General features: G+C 40.1%; 1 protein-coding gene across 1 annotated transcript; it reads right to left on the bottom strand.

Annotated features, from left to right (window-relative positions):
• Positions 1–5502: 5502 nt before the first annotated feature.
• On the bottom strand, positions 5503–21875 carry MRPL4 (mitochondrial ribosomal protein L4). The gene is made up of 9 exons (XM_034434317.3): positions 21379–21875; positions 18877–18961; positions 15730–15898; positions 15207–15258; positions 13543–13660; positions 11776–11882; positions 9441–9550; positions 6642–6712; positions 5503–5793 (listed from the first exon to the last, which is right to left on the bottom strand). The coding sequence occupies exons 1-9, from the start codon at positions 21424–21426 to the stop codon at positions 5648–5650; spliced, it is 906 nt and encodes a 301-aa protein (XP_034290208.2). The 5' UTR covers positions 21427–21875; the 3' UTR covers positions 5503–5647.
• Between the last annotated feature and the right edge of the window lie 1661 nt (positions 21876–23536).

A 23536-nucleotide genomic window follows, 5' to 3' on the forward strand; every position in this document is an offset into this window, starting at 1 on the left:
TCAAATAGAATAAGTTAGGCCACATCTGAAAAAAAGAGAATTCAGATTAATCATGTGGATAATTATAAAATCCCAAGAGTAGAATATAAAGAAAAGACCATATCTCTCAAATACAAAAAAATATATGTGATACAAAAAAATATACGTGACATAAAGACAATTTATGTCTTCCGAATCTTCAAAAGCAGCTCTTACGACCCTCCTAGCTGAAGACATGACATCAGATACCCTACCAGACCTCAGATTTGTAATCTTCTTGAAAGAGAAAATGGAAAGTTGGAAGAAGACAGTAAGATAGAGCTGCATTTAAATCAGTTATTGGTAAATCAGCAGTACAAACTTCTGTTCTCATGGGGACTCAGAAAATATTCTCTTTCAAATAAAAAAGGTGACAGTTGCTATTCCAAATTCTACAGAACCAAGTGCTTCTTGGCATGAGGGAAAAAAGTCATTGAGTTGCAGAGGGGATGATGCAATTATCATTTTAATCCACTTCGATGAATTGTGAAAACCCAGATCATATCTTGCAACAATCTCCTCTCACATTTGAACATACAGTAAAAGTTGAGTGCAAGTAAAAAATCATTCAGTGAGTGAAAAACCATTATTTTTCTCCAAACTGAGACCAAAGAAATAGCTCCAAAATAAGAATAAATACTGGTTATGAAATTATTTATATTTGAGAGAAATAATGCAATAAAATATCAGAACTGACAATTTTGAATATCAACAACACATTTGGGGCATTGAAACTGGAGATCTACGTTTAAATTCCATTCAACCCTGAACTTTCATTTCTGCTTGCGAGGAACCTATCTTACACAAACCTTCTAAAATCAAGAACTCAGTTATGTAATCCATATGTTCCTTTAAATTGCAAGCAAGACAGCAATTTCACTTTGAGCAATTTGCCAATTATCCTTAGGTCAAAATTTCTCATGTAAAATTCATCAGCTGTCATAGGTCATCCATTTCATTTTTGATCACTTACCAGTCCACTTTTAATATTCTATGGCCCAGGAATGCACAGTACTCATCTTAACATAATCATTGCCATAAATAACCTGTATCTAGTGGTCAATTTTAATAGGATTCCTTCAACAATCAAAAGTTCAGTCATAATATCTTGCTTAATATGCACTGACAATTACTCACTGCAGTCTTCCATAACATAACTGTTATGTTGCAACATAATCTGTTCTCACGGCAACTTCAAACTGAAGTGAAAAAACAAAGGCCAAAGGCCATATCAAAGCTCCTAACAGTTTCTCAACCTTGGCAAATTTAAGACATGTGGACTTTTTCAACCCCCAGAACTCCCCAGCCGGAGCTTTTGAGAGATGAAGCCCACTCAGCTTAAAATTGCCAAACTCAAGAAACGCTGTCCTGTGTCAGTGCTGCCATGTATTTGTGACCTGTAACATCCAAAGATTGCTTCCTTGAGAATTACAGTATTTAAGCCTGGATAAATGTGGTACTTGTGATTCATTTTCATCTTCTAACTCTCTAATATAATAGAGGAGCTTCCCAAATCTGGTTACCTTCCAAAGATTATTCCTGATGTGTCTGGTGAGTAGCAGGTTTAATTAAATGCATGAATTCAAGGTCACTTTTCTCCAAGGTTCCAAGTGCAATATGGCAAGGAAGGGTGCTACTAAAGTAAGACCACTAGATGGAAGTCTGGGGCCCCATAGTTTGGAAATCCCTAAAATTAAGCACCATGTCCATTTTTTATTTTAAAGAAACAACAGGTGTGGATTTCCAAAAATCTCTCCTCTTTGTGAGTTGTCAGGCATGAAAGGTCGCATCCACACCTGAAGGTCCAATTAAGCTGACTTATTGCTCACCATGCCTATACATAAGAATCTTCCAACTGTTAACACCTGCTTGGGGTTAGCTAAGGGCCTAAGGCTCAATGGAACTCAAAAGGTTGGACTTGGTTCTCTTGTGGCTATGTAAGGATTCTAGGCTGATTCCTCTTTTCACTCCACCTTCAGGTTCTGCCACTCCTTCTCTTACATTTGTTCCTCAGTCTCTCTGCTTAGTTGTCTGCTCTTCCTCTTCCTCTGGGAAAGAAAGTGGAAATCAGATGGGTGACAGACAATGTTCTTGTGTACTTCACAAACTTCTTTTGTCTCCTGAAAGCATCTTGTTCAGAGCCTTTTCCTTTCTGGCTGTGTTGCTTCTTTACAGACGTGACCCATACTAGGTTCTTATGATTTGGGAAGAAGGATCTATTGCTTTAAACCAGCAACGAGTGCAACCACAGAGATAGCAAACTTCCTTTTAATGGGGCAGATCTCGCTGTGCTATTCAGGAAGCCAAAGTATCATTGTATCTAATTCTGTGATTGCAATCTTTAATCCTTCCTTCAGAGATCTGTGATCAGTCTTTTAGTAACATACACTACCTTCATTGTTAAGAATAGTTAAAAAGTTAAGAATTTCAAAATAGGAAATGAGGTAGAGTTTTCCTCACTGGACTTTTCAGGGAGAGATTTCCCTCTCCCTTTTTTAAAGAAGATATGTGAAAATTACTTTCATCTTACGTTAATTTTGCTGCCTTCAAATGATAGAAGATAGCTGTGCTAGGTTTTAATACTAACTAATGCTAACTTTGTAAACGGCTTAGAGAGGGCTGTAAAACACTATGAAGTGGTATAGAAGTATTATTATTATTATTATTATTAATTATTATTATTATTAATTATTATTAATTATTATTATTATTATTTTGTCCTGCACTTGGAGGGGTGTGCCTGGGAGGTATCTCCAGTTGGGACAGTGCTTTGATTGGACCATGTGATGGACATGTGGGTGCTGGACTTTCTTTTGGGTGGGGAAAACCTAGAAACTTTCAGATTTGGGTTTTCCCAGATGTGCCAATATGACATCTCTAATAAAATGGAACTGAGGAACTTCCAAGCCTCAGTCTTCTTTTGTTGGGGGTGTTACTTGGAACCCTGACAATGGATACAAATAGAGGCCTGGGACTTTAGTTTGCTCATCATGGTTTATAAGAAATATCTTGGTTTATCCATTTAATCTCAGAATAGTTAAATTGAATGAGGCCATCCCGTGAGCTCTGCAATGAGCATAATTTTTCAAGCTCTGTCCAACATGCACCCACAGCGTGAACAGGATGTGCATGAATTCATGACTAAGTAAGCTATGCATAGACAGAACACCCTTCCCAGTCTCTAGAAATTATACAAAGGAAATTTTATAATTTCAGCAAATTTCTGTGTAAAATATTCTGCTCTGAAAAATTTTGCTAAATTGGAATGCTGGAAACTAATTTTTCTCTTCAGATATGAAGATTAATTTGGTGTTGGCTCAAATAAACATTAAATCAAATTCCTTTTTTCACTGTATCTTCAATACTTACATGTTTAAGCACAATATGTTTTCACTATAGATTAAGGGTTGCTCTTTCACTATACTTCTCTTACATGCTGACGTTGCCTTTGAGGTTTTTAACTTAATTATTATAACAGTTTCACAAGATTACCAAGGAGTTCCATTGAAACAGGCAACTGATGCTTGCATAACTGCAGCCACTTCTATTTCAAAACTAAGATTAAAAAAGGAAGCCTAATGCAAACTGTTTTCATTAGCAATGCCCAAATCATTCTGAATTAGAACAGGCTTATTCTGAGTTCAAACTTATTGCTTTAAACATAACTAAGGGTGTTCCAAATATTCCAAAAATGTTCCCAGTCTCCTCCTCCCCAAAGTATTTAATTTTGAAATTCGAAAGTATTGGAGGTTTGTATGGTATTTCAGAAAGGAAGAACCTGGCCTGAAAAATGATTAGTAAAAGAAATTTAATAACTACAATAGAAAGATGATTTATTTACAGAAAATGCATTATAGGGATAGGCACCTTGCTAACTAGATCCTACCAGGAGGGGAGTCAGAAAGCATTGTTCCATGCATGGGCCTGAAAAAGGGAGAAGGAAGTAACCTCAGATTACTCTTTTCGACAAAGAGCAAAGAAGAGATCGTGAATACATCAGAAATTACCTCCCTCCCCACCAGTGCTGTGGAGTTGGAGTCGGAGTCGAGGAGTCGGAGTCGGAGGAAATTTTGGGTACCTGGAGTCGGAGTCGGAAGTACAAAAAACTGAGGAGTCGGAGTCGGAGTCAGAACATTTATCTCCCGACTCCATAGCCCTGACAGTGCTGTGGAGTCGGAGTCGAGGAGTCGGAGGAAATTTTGGGTACCTGGAGTCGGAGTCAGAGTCGGAGTCGGAAGTACAAAAAACTGAGGAGTCGGAGTCGGAGTTGGAGTCGAAACATTTATCTCCCGACTCCACAGCCCTGCTCCCCACTTTTGTGGTCAGTAGGCCACGAGGTATTGCAAACTCAGCACCACTGTATTTGTACCTCCAACCACATTAGAAAGCTGACGAGAAGATCAGAATGAGCTGTTTGGAATCTGAAACAAAGTGGCATTTCAAGTACAAAGCATTTTGCACTTAGCTGTAAGTATATCTGTTCTATTAAAGTGTGCACTGAACACATTTCAACAATATAAACTTGCAATAAATGTCAATGCTGGAAAGTTTTTAGTATTACAACTTTACAAATTGAAATATTTATCTGTTCCCACAGATTAGAGAGCCAGATAAGTAGTTATTTATGAAGGTTCTGCCAAGCAAAAATAAGAAAATATCTAATGGAAAAACATCAAAAATTAATATATAAACAGAAATACTGAATTGGGCAAGACTAATCTCTCTGAATCTCTTCCTAAATTACAATTCAAGTCATTATATTATGCCACTTTATTCTGTAGCTGTACTTTTTTGTTTCTCTGCCACTGACAAGTAATCTGCATTTAATCACTTCCCTCCAAATGCATTTGGGGCTTGCTAACTTGGTGAAGTATTGTTGGTTAGGAATGCATAATAGTATCATGAAACTTCTTTTCTTTACAAGGTAAAATTTAAGATATTTCACTCCGAGTCATTTTTTTTTATTTCTAGGAAGCTGACAAACCAGGGAAATAAAAGAAATAAAATAGAGAACTCCTCCTGTGGACTAAGAAATTTTCTAAATTAGATGTGAAATAAGTTGGGTAGTTACTACAATTCTACTTTATAATGATTTCCACATTGAAGACCTTAAGTTACAGTGGAGGGGGAAAAAACTATTTTCCACAGAAGAACATAACAATGAGGATTCCTAGCATCTACCTTCAAAGTCTATTTTTCACTGCAGGAAAACTAACACCTTGTTTTCCCCATAGTCAAAACCCGTAAAATCTTAGTTCTGTGAAAACCCAAGTTTACTCTTCCAATTTCTACTCAGGGGCTTCCAAAGGTGTAGTCACTAGTTGTTTCTGAAAACAAGATTCCAGATTTAAAAACAAACAAACAAACAAACAACCCTCTCAATAACCTTGGTCTGATTCCGCAAAATCTTTCCACCATTTCTCTGAAATACATTATATAAATAGTGTTTCCTTCATCTAAATTAATTCCCAGAGTGATACCACATCATTTTTAAACTGGAAGTTTTTATTTCAAGGCTGCCCATACTCAAGGACAGATGACAACTCAGGCAGAATGTTTAGTTTTAATGTACATATTAAAAAAACATACACAAGCATACCCACAAAATGGTCAGTCTTTGACAAATGAGCTAGGGGAAATCACTGTAGGGCAACCGGAAGGGATACAGCGGACTGTATCGTGAGTCATGCCATAGCAGTTTCTTTTCCAAGAAGGAGATGGTGTCCAAGGTAAGCACCAGGGTTTCATGCTTCAGCATGCTGTGCACATTAAGACCTAGGGGTGAAGAGAGTTATTTTACTCCACAGATGAAAACAGGAAAGAATCAGCCCTTAGTCCCAGAGTCCCCCAAGGATTTGTGGATCAGAAATCTTTGCAAACATTGTTGGCACTGGAAGATGCCAGTTACAGAATAGTTTTTAACTGTTTCTATTAAAATAGTTACACAATGCTTTTCTGTTATATGTCTTGTACACCACCCAGAAGGACTAAAAGAAAGGGAGGACACAAGGCAGTGGCATTAGCTGCAGACATAACCTGTCCTGGATAATATAATACAGATAGTAGCACTTCATAGGTGAGGTAAAAAAAAATTGGAGTGGTGGAAGGAATTGCTGCAAGTTTCTTATGGCCTTTTATTGGAAAAAAAATTCTTAACAAATCCTTGGTGCTCTCTTGCCAAATATCAGGGTGTCAGTCATATACAGAAAGACATTCTTTCTGGCAGCATCTCCAAGATTTGTAGTTAATATTTTCAGGCTGTAGGTGTAAATACCAACAGTTTGCAAAAATGAAGAATCAGGCCTTTTTCCCAGGCGAGGCCAGCTGCCCTATCATTCTTTTTTTAAATATAAGGCTTTGTGTAAGATGGAATTTATATTATCAATTCCTTTTATTTTTTGCTAAAACTATGGAGAGGAAACGGGTAACACAGCCCTAAACAATAAAAGAAGCAGCAGATCATCCCCCAAAGTGGAAAAGGACAAAAGAGTTTTCAGCATCATAGGAATTACAATGCTAGTTAGAGATTGAGAAGGGAAAAACAGAGGCCTATGACTGGTTATATAGTTTGAGAGGCAAGAACTCATCTATTGAAAAATCCTACCCATCCAATCTCAACTCACCTATTGCTGGAATCACTGTGAAAGTTTTAAGATCGCCTGTTGCAGCCTGGATGTTTTCAGGTATTTCATCTCTGAAAGCCAAGAAGGTGAAATGTTATACAAACTCAGATCTAGGATCTCCTGAATAAAAACTTCTAGCCAGTGCTCTCCATTTGCTGGGCAGAACTCTTTCTGACTGACTGCCTCAATGCCTCAAGTCTCTCCCATCTTTTCAGCAGGTTGGTCAAAAATGAATGGCACATTTCTTTAGTAAAGAAATTCAGGCTTCCTTAAGAAGGACTTAGACGCCTCCGCAAAATATCAGGGTTCCAGAACAGGACTAGCAACTGTAGCCAACCATTAGAGAAAAGTTCCCAGTGACTCTCCTGCTCTCCTCCCATCATAAGCGCTAAGAAGTCTGCTTCCTGACATTCCATTTATTGCCTTCAAGGATATCCCAATTTTGGAATTTCAGAATGAGGTTGGCGCTCAAATACTGTTATTAGGGAAAGGGGTGATATTTGTTCCAAGAGACAAATAAAAGAAATATCAGGCCCTTTCGTTAATTATACAGCAGGTGTAAAAGACTTCTGTTCCACAGTCAAAAGATGCAGGATTTCTAGTACTCTCTAAAGAGGTCTTTGTAAAATCAGAAGCCTTTACAATGCAACTCTGGGGAGTTTATAACTAAGGGTATTTCAAAATTTGGATTAAATCATAAGGAATGTAACTGAAGCAAAAGCCATATGGGGCAGAATGATGTCATGAGCTTAAAATATCATATTTAATGTGCTTGGAAAATGGGTATCCCAAATCAGATCTATTCTCTGCTCTGCCAATTATCAAAATTATCAATTATCAAAAAATAATATAAAAAAGAACACCGCTTGGGGGGGGGGAAGCCCTACTAAGCAGGTATATACAAAAGTATGAAGGCTATTGCTTAACGCATTGTAAACCGCCCTGAGTCTCCGGAGAAGGGCGGCAAATAAAGTGAACCAATAAATAAATAAATAAATAAATAAATGATTTAATAGCAGCCATGAGAATGTTGTACTTAATATAACATAAATGCTAGCAATCTACAAACTTTTTATCGTGAAAAAAATAAATTCATCTGCCAGAAAAGCCTAATGTATTATAACACTTTCTAATATAATTTTAAAAGCACGGTTTCAGGAACAGGCGTTTTGGGTCTTTCAAGTAGTCCTTGGGTTACGACGGCAATTGGGATCATCATTAAACAATACAGTTGTAGAGCATGATGTCACATGACTGCATCACTTAGTGAAAGCAATCCCAGCAGCTAGTCGGTGAGAGCCACGGCAAGTGGGCACTGCATAGTATGGGTGGGTTTCACAAGGAGGTGCTATAAGCACAGGTGATTGCTGCAGGTGGGTATTATGTAGTGCAGGGGTCCCCAACCTTTTGGACCTCAGGGACCCCTAACTTCATAATTTTAAATCCTGCGGACCACTAATATGATCCGCCTAATGACAGGCTGGGTGGGCGTGGCTAGGTGGTCATGTGACTGGGTGGGCATAGCCAACTTGATGTCACTCACGTTGAGGGGCACCTTGCCAGCCTATACTCACCCCTCCCCTCCTAGCCACTTCTCGCCTGCTCGCCCATGCTCCTTAGGGCCCCAAAGGAAGCAGTTGTTGGAGCTAAGCAGCCACTATGAGAAAAAGTTGGCAAAATAGCTGGCTCAGTTCAAATTGGATCTGACCGAGAAGGAGGCTCAGCAGAAACACCTCACTGAGGACTATGAGCATAGCCTTTCCAAGCAGAGGGAAGACCTGCGGGAGTGCAAGGCCAGGTACTGGCACCTGGAGGCTCAGCTGAGGCCATGGTGCAGTCCTACTGGAACAAGGCTCTCCAGCTCTTTGCCACCAGCAGCGTTTCCCTCCAGCCTTCGCCCCAAGCCCCGCACCAGGAGGCCGAAGCAGACCCCAAGTCGGAATTTCTAACCCCCCTCCGACCCGCACAAAAAGACCCCAAAGGGGGAGACTTTCTGCAGCAACACAAGCGTTCATTGCACGTATCCGGCCAAGGGGCCGTAGTTTGAGGACCCCTGATTTAGTGCAATATAAAAAATGCAAATAATTTTTCTGCGGACCACCGAAATTTTCTCACAGACCACCAGTGGTCCACGGACCACCAGTTGGTGACCACTGATGTAGTGTGAGTGGGCAAGTTCCACTCAGGTGCCAGAGTGCAGGTGAATGGGCTGAAAGGCAGCAGGAGCAAGAGTGACTTGCAGGAGCAAGTTGCAACCTCTTGCCAGCTTCCCCATTGACTTCGCTTGTGAGAAGTCAGCATGGAAGGGGTCAGAAATGGTGATCACATGACCACAGGATGTCATTAAGTGTTTACCAGGCTCCCAAATTTGCAACCATGAAACCGTGGGGACACTGCGACAGGTGCAATTTTGAGGACCAAGTATGAATCACCCTCATTCAATTCCATTGTAACTTTGAAGAGTTGCTGAAGGAGTGCTTGTAATCCAAAGAGTACCTGTACCGTTTACAGCTCGATGTATTAAAGTTGCCCCTAGGGCTGTCAATTCATGGGAAGATGACTAGCAGCAGACAAACTTCCATTTGGGAGTTTGCAGGACAACAATAATCTTCTCACTCAGACTCCCAATAGCCAACCTATGGCTGCCCTGAGATGTAGCTTGAAAACAGATTTACAGGAAAAAATTCCATAGCTGAAGAGACCAGCAGTCCTAGACAAAACAAGGTATGTGTGGCATGTGTGTGAGCGCATACGCGCGTACGCTCCATCCTTTTTACCTCCCAACCAAAATCAACTTACACATCCACGAACAACACTGATCTTCCCCAATGCCTGTAGCGAGCCAAGTCTGCCAAATACTGAGGATCAAAGGTCGGCATCTCTAGAGAGTCCACAATACGGAGATCACCCTGCAGGTTGTGGGGAAAAAATAAGGACCTCTATATAATCCAGTGGCAGGTGAACTACTCCACCAGAAACCCTGTTTCTGGAACCATTTCGGAGTGAAAGAAAAAGGCTTCAGATGGAGGCTTTAACATCCCCGTCCATCAAAAGCCTCCATATCCCCCAAGTCAATCAATCAATTCAGACAAAATATGGCAACACACTCCTGAAGCTTAAAAAAAGCTGCATATTCCTTCTCTAAAACCCCTTGCTCTCCTTCTTAACTCAGATGTACTGTGAAAAAACACACAAAATATTTGAAATATCCGAAACTCCAAACCTACATCAACTTAAATGCAGAACGCTTAGAAAATAATTCAGCAAAAATGCTCAAAACCAAGTATTGTCTCTATCATTCATTAATAGAGCCCATCATTTCTCTAGCTTCTGTGCCTGCCTGACATAGCAGCTGCTTTAAAAGTTTTAACTTTAATGCATAGATCCCTTAAAGCAGATACAGGCATACACAAATGCCCATTTTAATTAATCGCAGTGGGCTCATGAGAGACCCAAACATTTCTGAACTGTACAGAGCTGCTAAAGGGAGCATCCTAACCAGGGATGGGTTCTAAATTTTTTTACTACTTGTTCTGTGGGCGTGGCTTATTTTGTGGGCGTAGCTTGATAGTCATGTGACAATTCTTTAGGATTTAGCAGAGGTACTGGTCTACCAGGCTTTTAACTGCTAGCAGAGCTGTACTGGTCTACCCATTTATTTTTGCAGGCACTGGTCTACTCGTGTATTTTTGCAGGCACTGGTCTACCCATTTATTTTTGCAGGCACCGGTCTACTCATTTGTTTTTGGAGGCACCGGTCTACTACCAAACTGCCTTTTACCATCAGCTGTAGGGCTGCCCTTTGAAGCCCCAGCAAGAGTTTAAATAGGTTTTTTCCTTATAGCCCATCAGCTGGGACTCAGGAGGCAGCAATAGATTGGGGGTGGGGCCAAATAAAAGGTAAGAATAATGCGGGGGGGCGGGGGGGAGAACCGGTTCGGTGATGTCATATCATCACCGCTACCGGCTCGGTGGAACCAGGCCGAACCGGGAGGAACTCACCACTGATTCTAACTCTCTACTAGTACTCCCTAGTAAAGGGAGCATCCATTGGAAAACTACCGGGTTTTTTTCGAGTATAAGACACACCTTTTCCCCAAAAAAAGGAGGGTGAAAATCTGGGTGCATCTTATACTCCGAATGTAGCCCCACCCAGCTTCTCAGAGGTTTCAGAGGCTGAAAAAAGCATCAGAAAAGAAGCTTCAGAAAAGAAGCCCCCAAATAGAGCTTCAGAGGCTTTTTTTTCTGAAGCTGTATTTCGGAGGCTTTCAGAGGCAGAAAAGAAAGTTTTTTCTGAAATGGAGTTTCAGAAGTTTCAGAAGCAGGAAAAAAAGCAAAAAAAAAGCAAGGCACAGAGCTAACAACTAAGGAACCTGTTGCTAAAATTCACCTCTGGGAACGGCTGATTGGGGGTATTCCGGGAAGCTGATCCACCTGCCAATCAGCTTTTTTCTTATTTTCCTCCCCAAAAACTAAGGTGTGTCTTATGCTCTGAAAAATACGGTAGCTAGGAACTAACCCAACAAGAATAATAGATTCACATCTAATCTAAAAATACAATGCCAAAAGGTGGAATAATTCATCGAGGAGACAGAAAAGGGAAGTAAATAGAGCAAGTGAAATTTTTTCGATAGATTATAATTAGAAACTGAATGGATGTTATCCAGTAATGCCATTGAGCAGGAGAGCCTGCATTGCTGCTGATGTTAAATCAGATTGGCCTAATGATTTGGGTTGTGATGAGATTTTTCTTTCTTCTCAGGCTAAAGGGAAAGTGCCCACTCTGGCCTTTCACAGTGTAACTGTCTATCACAAGGAATTATTTGTCTTTGGAGGAGCTTTCCCTAAAATGTTATCCTTGGAGATGGGCACCTGCAGTAATGCGCTTTTTATTTTCAACCCTGACTATGAGCTTTGGTACCAACCTATTGTGGAGGGGGAGAAGCCTCTACCAAGACTTGGGTGAGGCATCTTGTAAGGGGGGTTGGACTAGATGACCTACAAGGTCCCTTCCAATTTTGTTAATCTAATCTAATCTAATCTAATCTAATCTAATCTAATCTAATCTAATCTAATCTAATCATAAACAGACCAGGGCAGAACAGGCCTTCACACTGCAATATGTCTCTCATACCTGAATCTGCTTGCTTGTCAGCGCCACCTTGAGGCCAAGGACACGCTGTTTCATGGGAAGCATATAGTAATAGCTGGTGGGGCCACGAGGACCAAAAGCCACACCACCTAGAAGGAAACAAAGGAAGGGTCAGTGAACTCAAAAGTGCTGCCTGCCAGAGCGCAACTCTTACACATCCGGACTGGATGTGAGCAGCAGAACCAAATGGGCAGGGTGATGTTGGGGTTCAAGAACTGGGCTCAAACTGGAGAAACCCTGGCTCAAGGCCACCCTCAGCCACTGAAGCTCACTGGGTATTTGAAGCCAGTCATGTACTCTCTAGCCATGTACCCCACCAGGATGTTATGAGAAATGAGAGTGCTATGTAATGTTGCTTCCAGGATATACTCTGGACAAAGGTGGGTCTCATTTAACAACCAAAAGTTTGAACTGGAAGGTTCTGAGAAAGTAGTACGTGGTCTCATATTTATGGCCACTGCAGTGTCCCTGTAGTCACATGATCCAGGCACCTGGATCACAACTACCATACATCACTCCATCCCTTGGTCCATTTGCAGCCTTCTTTGCTGGCTTCCCATATGTAAAGTCAATGGGGAAGCTTGCGGAAGGTCACAAGTGGCAGCTTGTGACATTATTTATTTATTTATTTAATTTGATTTCTATACCGTCCTACTCCCGAAGGACTCAGGGCAGTGCACAGGCAAACAATAAAATACATACATACAAAATTTAAAAGTGGAATTAAAATCAAATTAAATAGTTTTGGCCCAGACAAATTAAAACCCCAATCAATTTAAAACCAATTTTAAAATTTGAATATATAAAATACTAAAAAATATTAAAAATTAAAAATCTTTTATAAAAGAGGGAGAAAATTAGGCCAGGCCCGCCTGGTGAAATAAAAAGGTCTTTAAAGTGCGGCGGAAGGTGCGCAGATCCGGGATCCTCCGTATATCCGGGAGGAGCTCGTTCCAGATAGTAGGTGCCCCCACAGAGAAGGCTCTCCCCCTGGGGGCCACCAGTCGGCATTGTTTGGCCAACGGCACCCGGAGGAGCCCCTCTCTATGGGAGCGTACCAGCCGGTGGGAGGCTATTGGTGGTAGTAGGCGGTCCCGCAAGTACCCAGGTCCTGAGCCATGGGTACTTTATACTTAACATTATTGCAGGATTCACTTAATGATGGCAACTGGAAGTGCTAGACTTTCTGTCGTTAAGCAACATAGTCATGTGACACCAAGCTTTACGACATCACTTAGTAATAGAAATTCCAATCCCAGTTGCCTTTGTTAAGTGAAGACTCTGCACTGCCTTGAGCTCTGGAGGGAAAAAATGAGAGAACTTTAACAAACAGACAAATTAATAGCAGCTTTTATGATGGGCTGAGAAAACAAATCAGAGAGGGATTTCTTCCTCTTGATTAAAAACCATGAAACAAATTTCAGGCTTATGTATTTCTAATTCTTTAAAAATATCTTTTAAGAAAAATACAGGCTTCTAGAGGGGCCTATTTACAAAAGAAAGAAAGAAGAAAAAATCTCACTCCTGTCTGCAGGAAAGCTGTGAAATCAAAAGAAAACTTGCAGAAATGAGAAAAGGCAAGGCAAGAAGTAATGTTTACCCCAAAATAATATATCTTACAAAGCTATCCATTAGATACAATCTATTTTGTGTTCCTCTGCCGTGGTCTGATGTAATGGCCACATACCCACCCACTTTATTGCAAGAAAGGGGAAGAGTTGAGAACCAGAGATAGACCTTTTCACTCACCTCCGTGCCATATAGGTGATCGGATGCTGCCATGCCGTGCCCTACCCGTGCCCTTCTGCCTCCAGGGTTTCCTACCACCACCACGCATCTCAGCACGTGTCTTGGCCCTGGCATAACTCTGGAAACGAAAAGGAAGATCTGAGACTAAAGCTGGAGCAGGATGTGTCAGAAAGGAAGTTCACCAGAGCAGGGGTCTCCAACCTTGGCAACTTTAAGCCTGGAGGACTTCAATTCTGGGAGTTGAAGTCCGCCAGGCTTAAAGTTGCCAAGGTTGGAGACCCCTGCACCAGTGTTCCATGAAGTTCCTGCTTGTCATTTCTTTCACTCGCTCAAGACTTTTACAAATTAGCTCAAGTTTTTACTTCTTTTCCATGGATCCAGGAACAACTAAAACAGAACAGACTTCCTGATAGGAATTCATGGATTAAATCAAATTTGAACCAGGGACTCCCCATAGCAGCTTCTTCAGATGACTTCAATCTGATGCCTTTTTCTTTTATTGCCAAGTATTAGGAACTGTTTACAATTATGGCAGAACCATCAATCTGACACACAATTTCTGTAATCTATACAGAGGAGGCTGACTCTGTTCATTGCCAGGAGTTCGATGCTAACTGGCTCAAGGTTGTCTCGGCCTACCATCCTTCCAAGGTTGTAAAATGAGGACCCAGATTGTTGGGGACAGTATGCTGACTCCGTAAACCGCTTAGAGAGGGCTGTAAAGCACCGTGTTTTCCCGAAAATAAGACCCTGCCTTATATTTTTTTGAACCCTGAAATAAGCGCTTGGCCTTACTGCCATGCGCTCAAAAGCCCGATTGGGCTTATTATCAGGGGATGTCTTATTTTGGGGGAAACAGGATAAGTCTGAGCATTGTTGCTATAAAAAGGACTTCCTAAGCATGCAATCATTATTATGGCAGTTGCCCCTTTTAGTATTTGTGCTGCACAATTAAGGTATACACAGTTTTACAGAAAAACAACCCTCAGGGATGTACAATCTTAACTTTTGGTGGTAGTAATATAATACCCAACCTCCTGCCAAAATCAACCAACGATAATGCAATTTGACAAGGTGGAAATGTAGACGTGTCTAAATTGTATTCTACAAGACCTGCCAACTTCAGTATTAATGGCCATTTATGTTTTGAAGAAGAAAAATAATCATTTTCTTTGATTCCATTTTCTAAGGTGTTACGGTTATGCTCCAAATGGGAAAGCTGGCAGGAGGTTACAACTTGCACCCACACGTCGCTCCTGTTCCTGCTACTTTTTCACCCATTCATCTGCACTCTGGCACATGAGGCACTTGCCTGTATTCTCACCTTAACGCCCCAAAAATGAACAGGTGTGTGATCCTTATGGCTGCAAAACAGGGACAAGTCAACCAGTTTTTTAGTGCTTGTAGAATGATATTCAATGCTCTTAACTGTAACTGATTAAAAATGGTGAGAGCCACGGTCCAATTTGTGCTTTCTTCGGAGTGGGAGAAATTTAAGGCTACTTAGATATCCAGCTTTACCCTGGAAGACTGTTTGGGAATGGCAGCACTTTTCATGCAGAGGTGCCCCTCTAAGACTATTGCACACATCTCTCTGGACAGATAACCTCAGGTACAATTTGATTATCCAAGGCATCTGTTGCAATCTACATTCCAATACTCACAATTCTTTTGAAATTCTTCTGCCACATGGCCACTGAATGTAGGATATCAAGGCTGAGGAAAAAATACAGAGACATGCTTCAGACAGAAGCAATAGCTAGCAAAATATATGAGAAGCAAACAATGTTAAAGTGCACACAAACAACAGAAAGAAGCACAGGCAAACCATTTCGGTATTACTGCCCTAGAATTTCTCAGTTGCTCATAGCTCTAATAGCCGAGATATACGCATATCAGATTTTCACTGCCATACAACTCTGACTTCATATGAATTGTATGGTCCAGGACAACAGATTCATGTATATCATTAAGATGCTGTCCTTGGAGATGATTCCTAATGTATTAAAATCTCTGCAGCTCTTGCCTGGTAATCATTATTAAATTGTATTTTTGCCCCATCCCTTCTGTCATAACTCCCTACACCCTCACCTGAAAAAAAAATCTATCGCTTCTTGGGAGGGGAGGGGGATAATGAGATAGCTTGCTCAGTTTCAGTATGGAAATGAATAACACAACAGCCTTTACCGAGGCATCACTGCAAATACATCTGGATGCAGGTCTGCCAAGCCCAGATGCCTAGCATTGTAATGTTGCAATGATTCGATCCAAGCTTGGACTGGCTTAAGGTGTTTGGGGAAGGGGAGACTGCATTTCCGTAGAATTGGGTTACTGGAGACTACTTCAGGAGATGTTTCTAAGGAAAAAAAAGAAAAAAAGACACAGCTCAATCATTTCAGAGGATTCTTTAGATGGGATAAAAGAGTTACAGATCATACTTAACTTATAAAGGTAGTCCTCAAGTTACAACTGTAATTGAGCATGGCAATTATGATTGTAAGTTGTGATGGTTGTAATGTGTGTCATCATGTGACCGGACCCGATTTTATGAGCTTTTTTGAGGTGTTGGTTAAGTATTCACTATGGGACAGTTTTTTCCAGAAACCAGAAGTAAATGCCAGAGGTGGTGTGTTTTTTTTTTTTTTTTGGGGGGGGGGGGATCACAAATTGCCATCACATGACCGCAGGGCACTGCAAATGGCCATGAATCACATGACCACGGAGAGGAGTCGGGGATGTCATAACTTCCGAACTGGGTTGCAAGTAGCTTTTGGGCAGTCTGCCATAAATAGAGGATTGCCTGTATTACATGTTGAATAATCCATACATCCCTAATGTCAAGAAAAAAAGCAAAGTATTCCTTATCCAGTTTATAAATACTTGCTTTCTTTGCTACCTAGGGAAAATGCTGCTGCCTCATCATGGATGGCTCTTTAAAAGCCAGCAATAGAATATTTTCCCCAAAAATACAATAGAAGATTTCAGAATAAAACTGGAAAAATATTTAAAGGAAATAAGTACTATTACCAACATGCTTCACAGATAACTAAACTGAAACAATTATTTCCCATTTCTAAATGCTTGCATCAAATGTGTAGGGCTAATAGGAGTAGTATAAGCAGTTGTCTGAAGCAGTCCAAAGTTTTGCTGATGATGTTACCTAGCTTGAGAGACGAAACGTTTGAAAGCTAAACAGCAAGCTCGGAGAACAAACCACTGCCAGCATAAGCAGTTGTTCCTCTAAAGAGGCTACCCTGTCTTACCAAATGGAATATACTACATCTCTTCTTTGGTAGTAGACACACGGTTGTAGACACATGGTGCCTTTGGTATATGGTTGTGCACCAAAGGCAATGTGAAGCATCTGAAAGATGTTTTTCATAAAACTATTTTTTCACAAAAGCTTTAAAAGGGCAACTGCAAGTAAAATGGTTGTGTGTACATTCACACACTTATGCTTTAAAGCAACCCTGTGAGACTTCCCAAATTGTCTCTGTTTAAACACTTTACTCACCAATGTTTTGCTAATAATATGTTTTATGAAGAACCTATTTCAAATACATTGCACATCCCTAATATGGACACAAAAAAATGGAAAAAGGGGGAAAACCCAAAAAATTTCATCTAAAAACCTCCAAACATGGATGAACAATGATTTTTTTTTTTTTTGAGAAATTCTAACCCATAACAATTTTCATTTCCTCAATTGATCAATATATCACATATCGGAATCATTTAAACAAAAAAATGGTTGTGAATAATGTAAATTGTAACCTGACTCAACTGGAAGAGAACAGTTTGGGAAAGGATGTTTCCTTTTTTTTTTATATTTGCTAAACATTGTTTTTTTGTCTGAAGAGCTGACCATAGGAATTCTGACAAGATTACTTCAAAAGATTTGGAATCAGAAGATTCCAAAACATTTCTAAAACATGTTTTTGTAAAATAATATTGGAAACGGACAAAAAAAACCTATTTCCTACTGCACATCACAGCTTGGAGTAGGCAGCAACAGTCAATTAACTTGTACCAATAGAATAGCAGTTATGCTGTTGGCCCAAGGCTAGGGAAACTTGGCTTTTAATCTAATTTCTTTCTGCCATGGAATTCAGTTAGTTACCCTGGTCTAGCCAGTAACTCTCAGGCTAACCTACCATATTTTCTGACTTTTTAACACATGAAAATCTTCTCAAAAGTCAGGGGTCGTCTTATACGCCGGGTGTCGTTCTCCTGTAACCAGGCAGACCAGCCCGAAAGGCTCTGACAAGCCTTAAATGGCTCTGGCAATCCAAGCTCTGACGATCTGCTAATCAGGCAACTCAGCTGGGATCGCCAGAACCATGGAGAAGGAAAAAAGTTTTTCCCCTCCAGCTTGCTTACCTTAGCTGCTTGCCTTGCTTCGCTTGCCTGAATCCATTCCATCAGCAAGCAACTCCCTGCCTGCAATCAAGCAGGCAGGGAGTTGTGGACTTCAACTCCCAGAATTCCTCAGCCAGCAAAACAAAGTTGGCTGAGGAATTCTGGGAATTGAAGTCTACAAGTCTTAAAGTTGCCAAGGTTGGAGACCCCTGTTCTATTGGGTAAGTTTTTTTCCCCTTTGGGATCTTTAAAAAAAATAGTTAATTGGGGTTTTTTTTAGTTGTTCTTTTTTAGACCTAGCCATTTAAAGTTTAGGAAGTTTTAAATTTAGCTTTCATATAAAAATAAAAATAAAATAAAATAAAATAATATTTGTGCAGCTTTCTGAGATTTAGTGTGTTTCTGTAGTGTTTCACTCTAACTACACAAACACACAAAAACTCACAAAGCTGTATGTGGAATTTTGTGTGTGTAAAGTGTGAAAGTTGGGTTTTTGGGCTTTTTGTGGCTGTGTGAGGTTCCTGCTTGTTGCAGGGGCCATTTTGGGTCTAGCACAGCTGCTTTTACATTGTGGGTGAGCCAGTTCTGTTGTGTTGTGTTGTGTTGTGTGTGTGTAAAGTGTGAAAGTTGTTTTTTTGGGGGCTTTTTGTGGCTGTGTGAGGTTCCTGCTTGTTGCAGGGGCCATTTTGGGTCTAGAACAGCTGCTTTTACATTGTGGGTGAGCCAGTTGGTGTTTTTTAATTTTTATTTGGTGTGCGTTGGAAGAGGGGTAGTCCTATACGGCGAGTATAGCCCAAACCCTATATTTTATCAGGAAAATTTGGGGGGTCGTCTTATACGCCCAGTCGTCTTATACGCCGGAAAATACGGTAGTTCATAGAACTGCTGCTATAATAACTTGTGGTAATGGAGAAGAATCACAAATATAAATTTACATATATAGAAGTAAATCATGCTTTCATGAAATAAACTTACTTTGCAATGAAGATTCATCCACCACAGCAGCTGGACCATCTACCTTGCCAACCAAACTTTGTTCTTTTGACAATGTAAAAATAAGCTTGGGATAGAAAATGAAACAAAGATGATCTCCAGTGCAAAGATTGTGTTCAAGCAGAATGATAAACTACATTAAAGCATGAGAAGGGGAAAAAATGATTGGTAAATAGCCAGACTCATAGCTAATTCTTTTTTCCCCCGTTTGCTAAAACAGGAATAAGCTAGAATTTAGTTTCACATTAGCAGCTGTTTCTCGATTACTGCAAACTGGAAATTGTGGTTTAAAGCAAATAGTAGTTAAATAACCCAGAATTGTTGTTCAATTGTTCAACAAGTGAAAAATGCCTCCAGATATTTTGGACTATAACTGACAAAATGCTCAACTGTTGGTATTTTGGCAGGCCAGGCCATGGGGAACTATAGTTCCAAGTTAAAAATCTAAAGAGCACCCTGACCTGTAGTTCATTGGATCAATGTGTTATGGATGGATTGTCATTAGGCCGCTTAGTTTCTATCACTATTACTTATACCTGGAATATCCTTTCTTGTACCCAACCTTTTATTCGCTGCTAAGGCAAATAAAATATCTGAGATGAAATGCAGCACAGAGCTCCAATTCTGTGTATCTTTATTTAGCCCAACACTGAGTTGATGCAGAGACATTAAAATAAGTGTTTTTTTTCTATCCATTCCATTACCCTTGCCATCATCTTTCTTATCACATTCCATAGTTCCCTGTGCTACTGAATATGAGCAGCTCACCGAAGCAGGAATAGGCTTTCTGATTATGATCCCCAACATTTTTCTATGTAGTTTTATAAAATTCATTGGATATAAAAGTCAACTTGCTAATTTGTTGAACTACCTACTACAAACCAAAATTACTCTACAGCGCTGTCCAAACACAGCCAATGTGATTAACTATGGTTCAACATTTCATGGAAATGCTGCAACTAGGATTAACTCAGTAAACCAGTGCTGTTATTAATAAGTAATGAACACCCAACATAAGCACAATGCAAAAAAAGGTATCACTTTCCCACAAAGCCTGCAAATGCCTTTGCAGACTTTCTACAATGTACCACTGCTCAGATGCATTGGACAAGTCCCACAATCCCAAATTGCACCTCTTCCAAAAGAGTGCTACCTTAAAAAGAGGTCATGTTCATGCAACTTGCTAAAACATGAGTATTCTTAATCAAGATTACCTGAATTAAACAGAATTAAATGGGATTATGCATAGCCCCAGAGCAAAATAAGATTTGATTTAGTGTGTTCTGTGAACTCAGACTGATCTTATCTATTAAGAGAGTTTACTCTTATTAACAGATTATTCTTAAATGAGATCTAGTGTGATATAGAAAATACATGTTTATCAAGAAGTCACAAGCATGAATCCTTTCAGATACTATATTTATGTTGTGATCTTAGATAAGTCATTATCTCAATTTAATTGTCTCACAGGGATATTATGAGGATGATTCATAAAAAGAACCATGGGAAGAAATTATTTTAAACTAATAAGCAAGATAGAAAATGAAACAAACAGCTGCTAAATAAATAAAAGGAAAAGAAAAGAAACTTTGTGACCAAAGATTAGTTCTTATGCAATATGAGAGTATGCAATGGATTTCCTGTGCATAGTTTCCTATCAAATTTGGGAGTGCCCAGGACAGCCAGGGGGGAATATTATTCTGATCTCATAAAATGTAAACATAATGGCTGTACTCATACAACATAAATAGCCATGGAAAACACAAATACAGAGTCAGTTTGGTGTAGTGATTAAGGCATCAGGCTAGACATCTGAACACCACCTTATGCACAAAGCCACCTGGGTGACCTGCTTGGATCAGTCACTTTCTTTCAGACCTAGGAAGGAGGCAATGGCAAACCACTTCTGAGAAGTCTTGCAAAGAAAACTGAGAATTGGACACGACTGAATGGAAGGGAGGGGAAACCACACCTATTCAACCCATTAACCTATGCTAAGTTTGCACATCACACTGACCCATAAACTGACTACAGAACTGAATTCAACTCAATACATTAATCTAAAATGTGGCTGATCTCTTGGGAACTAAGGTCACCCGAACTTTATAATTATAACTATTTTACTTTATTATATCAACAATAACCCTTGGATATTGAGCCCGATTTATTAAAAATATTATTTACGTGGTGAAATGTATGATTAGACTACCATAAAACCCCAACTAAAATCACCTAATTTAGGGTGAATTAATTCAACACCCATGGAGCATTTTACTGCCATAAAGAGATGAGACAATTAAAAACATTTTATAGTTATTTGCTGAAAATGGAGACTCCGTGCATAGAACCAGTATCCCCCCCCACCCTGCACAGAAAATATGATCAGCTCTCTCAAGGGTCATCTAATAAGGGGACCTCGATCCTTGCGCAACAAATTCTTCCCGGCCACTCAGTAGTTTCCTGCCCGGCTTCACAATCTCTCACCCGCGAAGCAGCTCTCCGGCTCGACAATGGAGCCAACAGGCGGATCATCGCGGCGAACCCGCTTCGAGGCTCCCTAGGTGGCTCAGTGGCTAAGACGCTGAACTTATCGATCAGAAAGGTCGGCGGTTCGAATCCCTAGTATAGATCTCCTGCGTGAGCAGGGGGGTTGGACTAGATGACCTCCAAAGTCCCTTCCAACTCGTTACTGTTACTTCGCCTGGAAATAAGCAAGGGGCATGCACACCAGGGGGCATGTCGCTTCCGGCTCGTAGTGATGACGTCACCGTAAACAAAGTGTCAGAGCAGAAACATTAAAAAGTGCAGGAGAGTAGGAGGAGGTCTTGGGGGCATTCTTGATTTTAAAAAAGAGTTGAAGAATGTGTTAAACACTGTAAAGGCGAGGAAGCTCCCTTCCAAGCCATTCTAGATTAAAAATAAAAATCTACTGACAGATGTATATGTACGCCATTCTGTCGCCAACGGAAGTAATCCCTGTTAACCGGAAGTTAACTCTGCCTCACCACGGCCTCTCTCTATGATACCAATAAACTACACGCGCTTTGAAACGGCTAGTGGCGGGAGCTGAACTTCTAGTGGGCGTGGACCAGACCAAACCAAGACGGAAGTGGGAGAGGAGAGAGAGGGTTGGGCAAAGCCAAGCTGACTTGTAAAATCGTGTAGGGTTACTGCCTGAGGAATTCTGGGAGTTGAAGTTCTCACAGAGCTTGAAGCCTCCAAGTGGAAAAACACTGTTCTAGGGTGATGCTGTGACTGGAAGGTCGGACTGAAGGAGATCCGCATTCAAATCCCCACTTAGTCACCAAGTTCAGTACGTAGTCTTGGGATGATGTCACTCATTTGTTTTTAATCCACTTCACAGGATTGTTGCAAAAAAGGTTAGCAGACAACTATATTTTGTTCCCAGTGGAGAGGAAAGAATAAAAGAATGAATATAGAATATAGAAACAAAAGAATAGAATAATAGAATAGAAAGAATAAAATTGTTATTATTAAGTATTTTTTGCCTGTATATATCTATTCTTTTGCTTGTTACTGTGGGAAGCCACCCCCTCCCAGAAGAATGAAATATTTTAGGAAATATTAAAAAGGCAGAATATTATATTTCCCTAAAGGAGAAATAGAGAAACATGCTCTTTGAGACAGAAAACAGCCCCCAAGTCTTTCTTAATAGCCCTCAGCAGATATTTTGTGCCCAATGAGAAAGATTGGGCCAGAGAAGAAGAGATGATGGATAGGAATAATTGCCCTTTAAATATTAAAGTAGCCTGATTGTAAGATGAAAGAGGCAGAAATAAAATTAGGGGAAATATTAGAATATAATTTTTTATAGAATGAATAAAAATAATAGATAGATTAGAAGTTTACACGTTAGGCATTTTTTTATATATGTTTAAATAATATGAGGATTACTTAAATTTGATAGAGATTATTAATATTGTTACTGCAAATTGGATTAACATGAATGACACCCAGAACCAACTCTTTCCACATACAAGATGGATGTATATTTTTAAAAAAGAATAAAAATATATTTATGAGCACATTGCATCAGCCAAACCTCAGCCAACCTTGGCTCAGACAAATTCCTAGAATTTGTACCTGGCACCATGGGAGTCTGACAACAGCCAATAGAATACATATTCTTGCACAGGAACAGGAAGTTCAAGTGCAAAGCCCAAGAAAAGGTATAAAAGCCCCTCACTCTCAACTCCATGTGGTCAGCTGCCCAGGACCATCCATGTGGTTCTGCTTCATCATTAAACCCGCTTTCCAATCAACCTCCATTTTTCCAGTGTCTTCCTCACAGCTTGGAACTGAACCAGATGGATATTTCTTCCAACATTACTCAGTTAGCAAATAATGAAGATTATTCTTTTTAAAAAACCCTCCCCAAGAAGTTTTCCTTTGTGCTGTGTTGTGTTGTGTTGTGTTTAGTTTACTGTCATTGCTCATGGTACAATGAAATTAAATGCTGTCTTCAGTGTACATTGTAACTATAAAAATAAAAACACAAACATACATCTTTACATTCCATATAATTGAACTTTCTTAAGGCACAGGGAGCTCTAAAGCTCTTCCAAAGAGGGGAGAGGGCAACCAATGATCCTCTGGGCAATGATGTTGACCCTCTGGAGTG

Source organism: Pantherophis guttatus, chromosome 2, assembly GCF_059756535.1.
Source record: "Pantherophis guttatus breed Tessera chromosome 2, ASM5975653v1, whole genome shotgun sequence".
Taxonomy (NCBI): Eukaryota; Metazoa; Chordata; class Lepidosauria; order Squamata; family Colubridae; genus Pantherophis; species Pantherophis guttatus.